The sequence below is a fragment of the Carcharhinus amblyrhynchos genome, chromosome 3 (genome assembly GCF_965287045.1).
Source record: "Carcharhinus amblyrhynchos chromosome 3, sCarAmb.v2.hapA, whole genome shotgun sequence".
Lineage (NCBI taxonomy): Eukaryota > Metazoa > Chordata > Chondrichthyes > Carcharhiniformes > Carcharhinidae > Carcharhinus > Carcharhinus amblyrhynchos.
This window is the reverse complement of record NC_137326.1, coordinates 17,154,070-17,166,866: the sequence shown is the minus strand read 5'-3', so window position 1 is coordinate 17,166,866 and position 12,797 is coordinate 17,154,070. Positions and strand designations below refer to the sequence as shown.

General features: G+C 43.1%; 1 protein-coding gene across 1 annotated transcript in view; it reads right to left on the bottom strand.

Annotated features, from left to right (window-relative positions):
• LOC145341350 (inter-alpha-trypsin inhibitor heavy chain H3-like) overlaps window positions 1–12,797 on the bottom strand; it is a 50,055-nt gene that overhangs the window by 18,318 nt on the left and 18,940 nt on the right. The window contains exons 11-13 of the mRNA XM_080186274.1: window positions 11,209–11,334; window positions 9,218–9,399; window positions 7,062–7,247 (exon numbers count right to left, since the gene is read on the bottom strand). Coding sequence (XP_080042400.1) covers window positions 7,062–7,247; window positions 9,218–9,399; window positions 11,209–11,334 — 494 coding nt within the window. The remainder of the gene's footprint in view (window positions 1–7,061; window positions 7,248–9,217; window positions 9,400–11,208; window positions 11,335–12,797) is intronic.

The window sequence follows — 12,797 nt, the reverse complement described above, 5'->3', positions numbered from 1 at the left end:
AGATCTGAAGACAAATCTTCCCATTCCGTCAGCCATGGGAGTCTTAGTGGGTGTGGGGTAGACCATGGAAAGGTCCGCTAACCTCTGGAGGGATTTTCCGGTTTCAGGGTGAGTGGGGCTGGAAAATCCTGCCCCTCATTGTTTGCTTTGGGATCTTGCTTTGTGCAAATTGGCTGCCATGGTGGCTGACATAACAACATCAACCACTTTTCAAAAGTATATGAAATAATGTGAGATGTCCTAAAGGTGTGAAGAATGTTATGTTTGAGTGCTTTCTTTATGATTATGTTCTTAATAGAAGTATAATGTGTGAACTTCAACTGAACAGTGCTGGGTCCAATGTCCAATTCAAGGAGTGATGTAGAGATGCTGGTGTTGGACTTGAATGGGCACAGTAAGAAGTCTCACAACACCAGGTTAAGGTCCAACAGGTTTATTTGGAATCTCAAACTTTCAGAGTGCTGACCTTTCATCAGGGATGAGCGGCTCACTCAACTGACGAAGGAGCAGCACTCCAAAAATTTGTGATTCTAAATAAACCTGTTGGACCTTAACCTGGTGTTGTGAGACTTCTTACAATGCTAGGGGAGAAACGAATGCTGAAGGCAAGGGTTCAGGAAAATCTGCAGGGGAAAGGCGACAGGCATGACAAAGAAGCAGGAAGGTTAAAAATAGACTTGGAAAGATAAAAAGGAGCAGATATTTACAATGATAGACCACACACAGTAACAATATCAAACAGATGGGTGGCACAGTGGCACCGTGGTTAACAGTGCAGTCACCTTGCGCCAGGGATCTAGGTTCAATTCCAGCCTCGGGTAACTGTCTACATATTCTCCTCGCGTCTGCATGGGTTCTCTCTGGGCACTCCAGTTTCCTCCCACAGTCCAAAGATATGCAGGTTAGCTGGATTAGCCATGGTAAATGTGTGGAGTTACAGGGATAGGGTGGGAGAGAGGGCCTGGTTAGGATACTCTGTCAGAGAGTCGGTACAGATGCAATGGGCAAAATGGCCTTCTTCTACATTGTAGAGATTTTATGACATTAGGTGGGGATACGTGGTTAATAGGTAAGGTACTATGAATAAAACTGGGAATCTTGAAGCACAAGTCTGTGGTATGATATAAAGCTCAGACCAGGAAAAGACTGGAAACTAACATTTATGGTTATAAGATATTCCAGTGGAATGTAGGAGGAAATGAGGGAGGAAATGTAGTACTTAAAATGTTCAACTGCAGGGATAGAACAAAGAGATTGTGATGAGGGATAGTGCAAAATCTGAATATAGAACACCGATGTTTAAAGAAGGGGCAAACCAGGGAATGACTGGCCCACCAGCCTAACATTTCTGGACCCTATTACTTCATAGCGAGGGGGATTGAATATAAAAGTAGGGAGGTCTTGCTGCAGCTGTATAGGGCATTGGTGAGGTCGCAGCTGGAGTACTGTGTGCAGTTTTGGGCACCGCACCTGCGCAAGGATATTTTGGCCCTGGAGGGAGTGCAGAGGAGGTTTACTAGGCTGATACCGGAGTTGAGGGGATTGAGCTATGAGGAGAGGCTGAATAAACTAGGCTTGTACTCGTTAGAGTTTAGAAGAATGAGGGGAGATCTCATTGAGACGTATAAGATGAGGAATGGGATGGATAGGATAGAGGTGGAGAGACTCTTCCTGCTCAAAAAAGACAGTAGGACTAGGGGGCACAGCCTCAAGATAAAGGGGAGGTGGTTTAGAACGGAGTTGAGGAGGAACTTCTTCACTCAAAGGGTGGTGAATCTCTGGAATTCTCTGCCCGTTGAAGTGGTGGAGGCTGCCTCGCTAAATATTTTTAAGAAGCGGGTTGATGGGTTCTTGATAAGAGAGGGGATTAAGGGTTATGGGGAGAGGGCGGGAAAGTGGAACTGAGCCACAACAGATCAGCCATGATCTTATTGAATGGCGGGGCAGGCTCGAGGGGCTAGATGGCCTACTCCTGCTCCTATTTCTTATGTTCTTATGTTCTTAAATATTTTGCATAAGGGTTGGTTAAGGATAGCCAATGAGAATTCATAAAAGGCCAGCCACATCTCATTTGTTAAGGAAGTAGTGAAAGTATTGATAAAGGAAATGAATGTTGCAGGTTTCTTTCAAAAGACATTTGACCAGAGGTTGCTTTGCAAGCTTGTTGACAAAAGGGAACACATTATTAAAGGGGTGTGGAAGCATGTACAGAAACTAGTTTAGATGGAATACAATAGGGTTGTACTTCCCATAAGTTACTGACGAAAGTGTGGGCCTGAGTTCTCCCAAAATATTCTAAGTCTCTGATTCGTATGAAAACGGGAATAACTCCCACCAATTTTTTTAGCTGGATTTTCAGATCAACTTTCCCGTGCTCTGAGCATTGCAGAGTGCCTCAGCATGATTCCCTCCAAAAATTTGTGGGCAGGGCCCAGTATCACCCAAAGAGCCGGCAGAATAGCATTGAGTGGGCCACTGCGCATGCGCTGATTTGTCAGTGCGGAGATTGGTGCACGTGCACTACCCCCATGTTGCCAGCCTCCCAATCGCTGGCCAGCCCTGCAGCTTCCCATTGCTTGCCCTCCGATCCCCTGCGACCCCCCCCAACATCCCCCCCCCAATCGCTGGCCTCCTAGACCCCCTGAGCCAAACCAGCTTGGAACTCCCCGGCCCTCCACCCAGCCAGCCTCAATCTGCTGATCACAGCCCCCCCGCCCCGACAATCCCAACCATGGCAGTCCTAAAGCACCCCCCAGCAGCCCCGTTCCCCTCTCCTCCACCACCACCCCCCCACCACTGCCTCCCAACCTGGATGGCCAGCCCTGATCTTCTCTTCCCTCCTTCTGCCTGCGGTGCTCTGGCAGAGTGCAGTGCCCCTCCCCCCACCCCCCCCCCGTTTCACTCACACCAATTGCTCCCACCCCCAAATGATTCATTTTGGTAGGACAAACTTGAATGCGGATTACAGGATCAAGGGCAGGGGCTCTGAGGAATGTGGAGGAACAGAGAGATCTTGGGGCTCATATCCACAGATCTCTGAAGGTTGTCATTCAAGTGGATAGAGCTGTGAAGAAGGCTTATAGTGTGTTAGCGCTTATTAACAGGAGGTTTGAGTTTAAGAGCCGTGAGGTTATGCTGCAACTATATAGGACCTTGGTGAGACCACATTTGGAATATTGTGTTCAGTTCTGGTCACCTCACTATAAGAAGGATGTGGAAACATTGGAGAGAGTGCAGAGGAGATTTGCCAGGATCCTGCCTGGTTTGGAGGGTAGGTCTTATGAGGAAAGGTTAAGGGAGCTGGGGCTTTTCTCTTTAGAGCGGAGGAGGATGAGATGTGACAATAGAGGTTTATAAGATAATGAGGGGGATAGTTAGAGTGGATGCGCAGAGACTATTTCCTCGGGTGGGAGTAGCTGTTACTAGGGGGCATAGCTTTAAGGGTCATGGTAGGAAATATAGGAGGGATGTCCGAGGTAGATTCTTTACACAGAGAGTGGTTGGGATCTGGAATGCACTGCCTGCTGTGATAGTGGAGTCGGGCAGTTTAGGAACTTTCAAGCGGTTATTGGATAGGCACATGGAGCACACCAAAGTGATAGGGAATGGGATAGCTTGATCTTGGGTTTGGACATAGCTCAGTACAACATCAAGAGCCAAGGGCCCGCACTGTGCTGTACTGTTCTATATCTATATCTATTTTAATATCTATATCAAATAGGCCCCGCCTCCTCTGTCCCCATCCACTTGTCACTACCCGTTGCCTGGTGGGCAATACCAAGGTGTCCCTTGAGCATTGTCAGTCTGCCTCTTGGGCAGTGCCAGATGGCCATGTTGGTACTGGCAGGCTGACACTGCCCAGGGGGCACCCCCTCTTACACCTGACTTCCTGGGGGAGCCTCAATGGCCTCTCTTCCCTCCAGCAGAGTCGGGCTGCCTGTTCCCTATTAGTGGAGAGCAGTTGTAAACCCGGCTGGAGTGAACCACTCTTGGCCGGATGGGGGAAGAGGGAGATGTAAGCGGGCCTGGAAACCATGGCACCAGGTCCGCTAATCATATGCTAATTGCGATTACAAAATTGAAATCAGCTCTGCGCCAATTACCAGCGCGGAACTCATGGTGCTTAGCCACCCAGTGGGAAGCCGGTGGAATGGCCTCCACTGATGTCTCCTGGCCCATTGCACTGCTAGAGTAACGCAATAGGCTGGGAGAATCATCCCCGTGATCTTTTCGTTTTATCCAAATGACTTGGATTTTGGAGACACAATATCAAAATTGGCCTCCAATATAAAAATAAGGAGCATGGATACCCTTTAAGAGAGCTCAGTGAGGCTAATTGAAACAAAAATCAGGAGAGATGTCAAAAAAACTACCAATCCATTATCTCCTGCATGACCCCCCCCCGCCCCACACACACACACACACACACACACACAACAGTTATCTTCTGGAAGGCACAAACTGGCCTTCTGATTGGGTGGATGAATTGTAGTTGAAATTTAATACAGAGAATGCAAGAATAAAGATTTTGGCAGTAAAATAGAGGATATGTACATGAAACGATAACATTTTAAAAGGAGCTGAGGGGAAAGTGTTTGACAGTACGACGACAAGTTGATAAGTGATTTTACATATAGAAGTTCAGAGTAGAAAAGCAAACAGATAATATTAAACCTATCCAAATTTTGAATATTTGAAACATAGACCTGGATTTTCACTAAATTGGGATGACATGGGAAATACCTTTAAAAATGTTCGGTGGGTCCTGCTCTCATTCCTAGGCTGTGTCATTTCTGGATGTCTTTAAAGAATGCAGGCTGCTTCCGGTCAAAAGTCCACACCCTGCACTCGCAATCTGACAGGCTCCATTGCAGTGATGGACATACCTTATTCTGCAATTTTCGCGGAGGCAGGTCAGATTTTAAAGGGCTTGTCGTTCACTATCCTCAGAGGGAAAAAGATTAAGTTGTAAATGTCCTCCTCATGCCAAAATATGGCTCCCTTAACCAACCATGGCCTACCATGATTGCCATGTCAAAATGTGCTCCCCAACCCATCACCTATGGCCCTTCATTATACATTCTTGGCTGAGAGACCACACCTCCATTAGAGTCCTGAAACACCGGAGCTCCAGACCTAATATTGCTTGATTGACAGCTCTGGCTCTCTGCTGTCAATTTCACAATGTTTATTTACACAATTTTTGAGGTTTTAAATGCCTGCAGCTTCATCTATTCAAATTTCTAAGGGTATGAATCCTTGACATCTTTATTGCTCTGACCTATTAATGTTTTCCAAAGAATGGAAAATTATCAATGAATGATTTTTCTTAAAGCTTTTCAAAAAAAAAATATCTGACTGTCACTATAGGTTCATTGCTTCTATAGTGGATGAATGGACATGGGAGTGCCATAACTTGGTGTGGGGTGCATGAGAAGCCATAGAGTGAGTGGGACAGATGCATGAAGTATCATAAAGGAGGCTTGGGGAGCATAGGGGTTTTGAGGAATGAGGGGCTGAACAGCTTTCCATTTTAATTTTAATTGGGACCAAGTTGAACCCGAAGGGCCTGTTTCCATGCTGTAAACCTCAATGACCTCTTTGACTATGACTCTAGGTTCCACAGCACTGAGGCTGGTCTTTAAAATGGCCCACCTCCACTTTTCCCAGGGCTGATGACCCAAGTCCAGACTGCACCCACCCCTCTGCAGTGAAGATCCCCATCCTTGGGGGCACCTTCCCCACAAGGTGGGTGGGTTAAGCCAAGAATTTTGTGGCTCCTGCTGCCTGTCGTGTTGATGAAAATCCAGGCCACTGAGTCCACTTTCCCACTATCTTATTTGAGAAGGCTGTCAAGGCTGCAGAACGGTTACAAATGACATTCATACAGATCCAATTCACAATAAGAATTTCAGGCGTTGAGGTCAGAATGGCGACGTTGGACTTATACTAAAACAATGAAGTTAAGGGAAGATCTGATTGAATCAGTCAAATTTATGAAGGTTTTATCAGGGGGATGAAGAAAACTTCTTTCCATGAGTCATTCTCAATAACTAAAAGACATAAATTTTAAGATCCTCATGAAGAGGTCAGAGAGGTGGTTTAAATAATTTGGTAGGGGTAGGGTACCACAAATGCACATAGAACTGAAGGAGTTAACCAGCAATTGAATAAGGGGGAGATCAGAAACAGGAAGTTCCTGACAGATAAAACATCAGGGCAGACTAAGATCGGTTTAAAATGCATGTGTGTGACTGTCAGGTTTGCGGTAAATATCATCGAATAGGATCTCTACAGTGTAGAAGGAGGCCATTTGGCCGATCAAGTCTGCATTGACAACAATCCCACCCAGGCTCTATTCCCATAACCCCATGTTTTTACCCTGCTAATCCCTCTGACACTAAGGGGCAATTTAGCAAAGACAATCCACCTAATCTGCACATCTCTGAACTGTGGAAGGAAACTGCAGTGCTTGGAGGAAACCCACACAGACATGGGGAGAATGTGCAGACTCTGCACAGGTAATGACCTAAGCCAGGAATTGAACCTGGGTCCCTGGCACTGTGAGGCAGCAGAGCTAACCACTGTATCACCATGCCGCACTTACATGGTTGGTGAGTTGCAGGCACAAGTCATCCCATGAAGTCAGGATTCCAGGGTGGCACTAACTGAGAGTTGGCTCAAACAGGACGCAAACGGTTACTTAATGTTTCTGACTACAACGTATTCAGGACAGATAGGGTGGAATAAAAAGGAAGAATGAAATTGATCAAAGGTACTATTATAGTACCGGAAAGGAATGACATACTTGAAGATTCAAAGGTTATAATTAAGGAACACGGAGGTGCTATTATCCTGCTGGGTGTAGAATCTTTTAAACAGGAAGCCGATAATTAATTATAAGAAAACATCTTTGGTAAGTACGAGGGAAGGAGAAAGAAACAGAGGTGAAGAGATAAATCTTTCATAGGCACAATGGGTTAAATAACATCCAACATGAAATACTGTCTTCTATTGTCCACCCAGTGTATAAATTGAAATAACTGATAGAGGGTACCTACAGATTGAGCAAGGACCTCTGCTGTGAGAAAATCCAGATTGTTGTCTGAAATCTTGCCAGCCACGACAATTTCAGACCCATCGTAATACTGTTTAAAATTGGTCTGAGTTAATTCTGAAATGGCATTCTCTGGATATTGCAATTCAATGTCCAAAAGCAAGGGATTGGCCACTTCATCATAAAAACCCTGTGAAAAAGAAAACAAAGAATTTGACATGCTTTCTAAACAATCATAATACCGATGAGATATTGAGCTTGGAAATTGCCCGTGCAACACAAACAGAGGTCGAAATGCATTTGCAGGACCATTTGCTCCTGCTATCGAGGTTTTGTGTGCTTTTTCTATTCATTTTTAGTTCTGAACTTAACAGTTTGCTTGCTCAGGGAGCATTCATTTGTTGACCATTTAAAGTACCACAGGGCAAAATATCTGTGCTCTTGCCTGCCACTCAAAGGATAAGTCAATAAACTGCAGAATTCCTGAATGTGAAAGGCTTTTCAATTTAGTTTATTTAAAGTTCATTTCTTAGTGTCACAAGTAGACTTACATTAACACTGCAATGAAGTTACTGTGAAAATCCCCTACTCGCCACACTCCGATACCTGTTTGGATACACTGAGGGAGAATTTAGCATGGTCAATGTACCTAACCAGCATATCTTTCGGAATGTGGGAGGAAAATGGAGCACCCGGAGGAAACTCACACACACATGGGGAGAATATGCAGACTCCAGATTTTCGCAAAAAGTAAGTTAATGTAAGCTTACTTGTGACACTAATAAAATAAACTTTAAGCTGGCAGTAATCCAAACTGGGAATCAAACCCAGGTTCTTAATGCTGAGGCAGCAGTGCTAACCACTGGACCACTGTGCCACCCCTTGGTTGTTGGTAATTGAATCTCTTACTGTCCTCCATTTATATCTGAAAAAACATAGCAACAAGTGTAGGAGGAAATTGTTAACGTAAGACATTGAAATTCTGGATGACTTTACAAGACTTTAAAATAACATAGAGGAAATCTGGTTGGAAGCCCTCGATTTGCATATATATGGCTGGATTTAGGACTGGCCTCTCTGCCCAAGACCACAAGAAACTAGAAAAGGTCATGAATGTAGCTCAATCCATTACGCAAACCAGCTTCCCATCCATTGACTTTGTCTACACTTCCTGCTGCCTCAGCAAAGCAGCCAGTATAACTAAGGACCCCACACACCCCAGACATTCTCTCTTCCATCTTCTTCTGTGGGGAAAGAGATACAAAAGTCTGAGATCATGTACATTGGATGAGAATAGAGGGGGCATGGTTAGTAAGTTTGCAGATGACACCAAGATTGGTGGCATTGTGGACAGTGAAGAAAGTTATCTCCAATTGCAACGGGGTCTTGATCAATTGGGCCAGTGGGCTGATGAATGGCAGATGGAGTTTAATTTAGAAAATGCAAGGTGATGCATTTGGGTAGATTGAACCAGGGCAGGACTTACTCAGTTAATGGTAGGGTTTTGGGGAGAGTTACAGAACAAAGAGATCAAGGTGTACATGTTCATAGCTCCTTGAAAGTGGAGTCACAGGTGGACAGAGTGGTGAAGAAGCATTTGGCATGCTTGGTTTCATTGGTCAAAACATTGAATACAGGAGTTGAGACATCTTGTTGAAGATGTACGAGACATTGGTAAGGCCACACTTGGAATACTGTGTGCAATTGTTGTCACCCTATTATAGAAAGGATATTATTAGACTAGAAAGAGTGCAGAAAAGATTTACAAGGATGCTACTGGGACTTGATGGATTGAGTTGTTATATTTCTGTTCACATGAAAACACACATGGAACAAAGATTGGATTAAACAGCTGCAGTGTGTTTGACAACTTTTACTGCAAGTCAGACTTACAAGACACAAGTTACCAATCATTATACAAACTAGTACATAAGATAACTCGTGGGAAGAGGCGAGTGAAATTCTGTGGATTTCTTCACAGATGCTCCCACTCCACCACTATCACTTTGCCAGCAGTGCAGTTATAATTCACTTCATTAGTGTCAATGGAGTTTTGGTTGCACTTGTTTTGTAGGTACAGCAGTAATTGGAACATCTCTGAGAAGATTCTGGACCGTAGAAAGTGAGACAATATCAGCAAATATTTAATAATCATTTTACCTGGAGCTGTAAGGGAGCATCTGAATCCTCATAAATTCTCCGTGCTACACCGTCATTCTCCAGTGACATTTTCTCCAGAAAATTGTAATTAACATCAAAACCAAAACCAAGGGAATACACATTGTACCTGCCATTGGCAGCACTTTTAACATTCTGCTGGATTTTTGTTGGGTTTGATTCTCCTGCAATAAAAATAAACATAATTAAATTTGGAATTGTTCATTTAGCGAAATGAGCCAACGTGCTACTAACCTCAGGTAAAATAAATGATTAATGAAGTATTTCTACTTTTGACAGACTTTTTAAGGGATGGGAAAAGATTTAACTTAATTAATAGCTTATGACCCACTTATAGTGTGACTTAAATTATACATTCCAATAATTTTATCATTGATACATATATTGCATGACATATTATAGTGATTGTTCTTTTAAGGGGAACACAGAAGAGTAAGGTTCACCTGGCCTGGGTGACCAATTAGGAGTCAGAGTGGGTAATCACACATAGAAGGTGAAGTCCTCTCTTTGGCATGATATTTGTAGGGGACTAGGTGCTGTATTGCTATATGATTCTTCTTGTTATTAAATCATTTTGTGTTTTACTGAAGTCTATGAAAATGCTTCACTACATCTGGCAACGAGGATAAGAGTATCATGACATTGCCTCTGGCCCGACACCTGTGAGTATCCTGTTTTAATCTAAGTCTTAAAAAAAGTACTCTTAAAAGAATTGGAAAAGACCCCAGATGGAAGATAACAGGAAAGGTCCATAAGCAATAAAATCCTCGAAAAAGTGGCAAAGAGATCAGAGAAGGCAATGAAGAACCCATCAACCATGATGTGAAATTAATCAGACCTAAGCACTCATATGCCAAATCCTTGGAAGATTCCAGAAGGTAGCCAGACAAATATGTTGTCAGCGTTCGAAAGAAACCAATTCTCCAGCTTCCCCAGAAGTGCGTCAGGACATGGCAGTGACAAGAGCAGCTTGTCTCCATGCCAGAGAGAAAGAGAAAGAGAGAGGCAGATTCAGAGGTTCAATGTACTGACAGAATTGTGAGGATCCGGGGTAGTATACAAATTTCTAAATGATCAATTGGCTAGAGCAAGAGAGAATTGTTATAAATGTAAAACTTATGTATTTTACTATTTGGAATAAAATTGCTACTTGGTTATTTACTATTGATTTGTGCGCGTAGTTCTTTTGCCTGCTATATGCAGAGGTGTTTGAGTGAAATCCATTATACACAGTGCTGGTTGAGGGAGTCCACAGGATATTAGAAATACATTGGACAACATCTCACCCACTCAGATTCAGTGGCGGGCAGGCAATAAAATTCCTACGTATGTCTCTGAGGAGATTGGCAGCAGTGGCTAAGCTTCAATAATAAGTAATTACCTGTAAAACATGTTGGATGGTGCTGTAGTCATGAAAGGGCCTGAAAGACTACAACCTGTTTTCTTTAAGATTGTGAAATACAGTCAGAAGGGACAAATATTCTGCACCTGGATCTCACCAAGGCTTTAGTGGATTGAAGGCAGTGGGAATTAATTCAGAGCGCTGAGGCAAGTGAACCCAGGAAAATTTCTAATACAATCCCAAATTTGTAACAGGGACAATCCCCATGATTTGGAAGCTTCTAGAAGAAAGGCTTTGGGCACAATCTTGCTACCTGTTCATGCCATACTCCCGGCATGGTCAGAGAATTTGGCACCCAGTCAAATCTCCATTCACTGTAGCAGGATGGGAAAATCCCGCCTGTGTGGATGCTGGTAACATTCTGGTCTTGATGTTTAATTTCTATTTTTGCATTGTATTATCAGAAAGCATAGGTTATAAAATATTGCAATATTTTTCAATGAACTCTAATTGAGGAACCCTCAGAATGAAGGTTTCATATCATCCCTCTAAGATCTACCTTGTCCATGTTCTGCTTTGAGCTTTAGTTTTGTAACCAGTTTTTCAAAGGAAGGTACTTAATTTTAATAACCTGAATTTGGATGACCGTCGGTTAACAAAATGATCATGGAGATACTTCTTTCAGGCAGATGCTGTTCTCGATGGCCCTTGTCAAGAAGTCTTATTGCTTCCATCATTGGGTCATTTATATTTGTTCCTGCAATAGAAGAATTTTGCTGAAATTTACACTGTAATGTGACACCACCAAAATATAAATTAGGCAACTAAATTTCAGATGTGAAAGTGTGATTTGACTTCTTGTCTTTAATAAGCACAGCGACAAAATTGCAAAGTGTGGCAAAATGTCCCTGTTTGAATATCTGAGAGCTGATAACCACATCATTAGAAAATGGAACAAAAACAGAAAATGCTGGAAAATCTCAGCAGGTTTGACAGCATTTGTGGAGAGAGAATAGAGTCAACATTTCAAGTCTAGATGGCCCTTCGAAGGGTCACCTAGATTTGAAACATTGGTTCTATTCTCTCCCTACAGATGCTGTCAGACCTAGTGAGATTTTCCAACATTTTCTGTCTTTGTTTCAGATTCCAGCATCTGCAGTATTTTGCTTTTAAGTAGAAAATGGATCTGTTTAAACACCGCTACACTGTAATCCCGTATCTGCATTATGTTCCACCTTTGTAATAACTTAAGAAACTGTTATATCCTGCAGGTAACACTCTTGCCTGAGTCGCGCTGTTCCAGTTCAGATCCCACTCCAGGGCTGGAGCACAAAAACTAAGGCTGACACACTAGTACAGTAATGGGAGAGCCCTGCACCATTACAGATTTGACGTTAAAGCAGGATCCCTTCTATCTGCTTGGATAGATGCAAAAGAACCCATGCACCATGTCAAAGAAGAGTAAGGAATTTATTTCAGTGCCCTGGCCAGTATTTATCCCTCCGTTGTAAGTAAAAGACATCTTTGAGACTGTTAGTGAGTCAAAGTACAGTAGTTTTATTTCAAAAGCTTCTGGGAGAGACCTTGTACCTAACAGTGGTTTACCAGGCTTTTCACTGAACACAAATAAGTGTGGGTATTTACACATCGTGATTCTCGGCATCAGTCATGATGCAAACTCTGGTATCAGTCAGGACCCACAATGCTTCCACTTCCAGCCACAATGCAGCCCCCGGCTCCAGCCAGGACCCGCAAGTTGTCTGGCAGCTTCAGTCATGACGCAGTCATCGGTAGTCATGATTCATAGCTTTTCGGCAGCTTTTCCATTGTGTGGTCATGGTTTCCCAGCAGGAGTCCTCCTGTTAAATAGCCATTATCGCATTCTACCAACTGCAGCTGTTTAACTATGCTTAGCTAGTATAAACCGGTAAGGTTTGCAATGTCTGCAAAATAACGTTCGCATTCAACTATCCGTCTTTATGGAAATGAAAGTTAAAGAATGAAAGACATGAACAAGTAAGGAAAACATGAATAAATAATTTATATCGCTGCCAGGAGCAGTATAAGCTTGAGGAAATCAGCCATGAGGGAGGGTTATGTTTGTGATATGTTAGGTACAAAATGCATTAAATTCATTAATCCTTTCCCTTCTTCACCTCAATTAACATCACAAAGAAACAAATGATATAGTCAGTATCACATCGCTATTTGTAAGAGTTT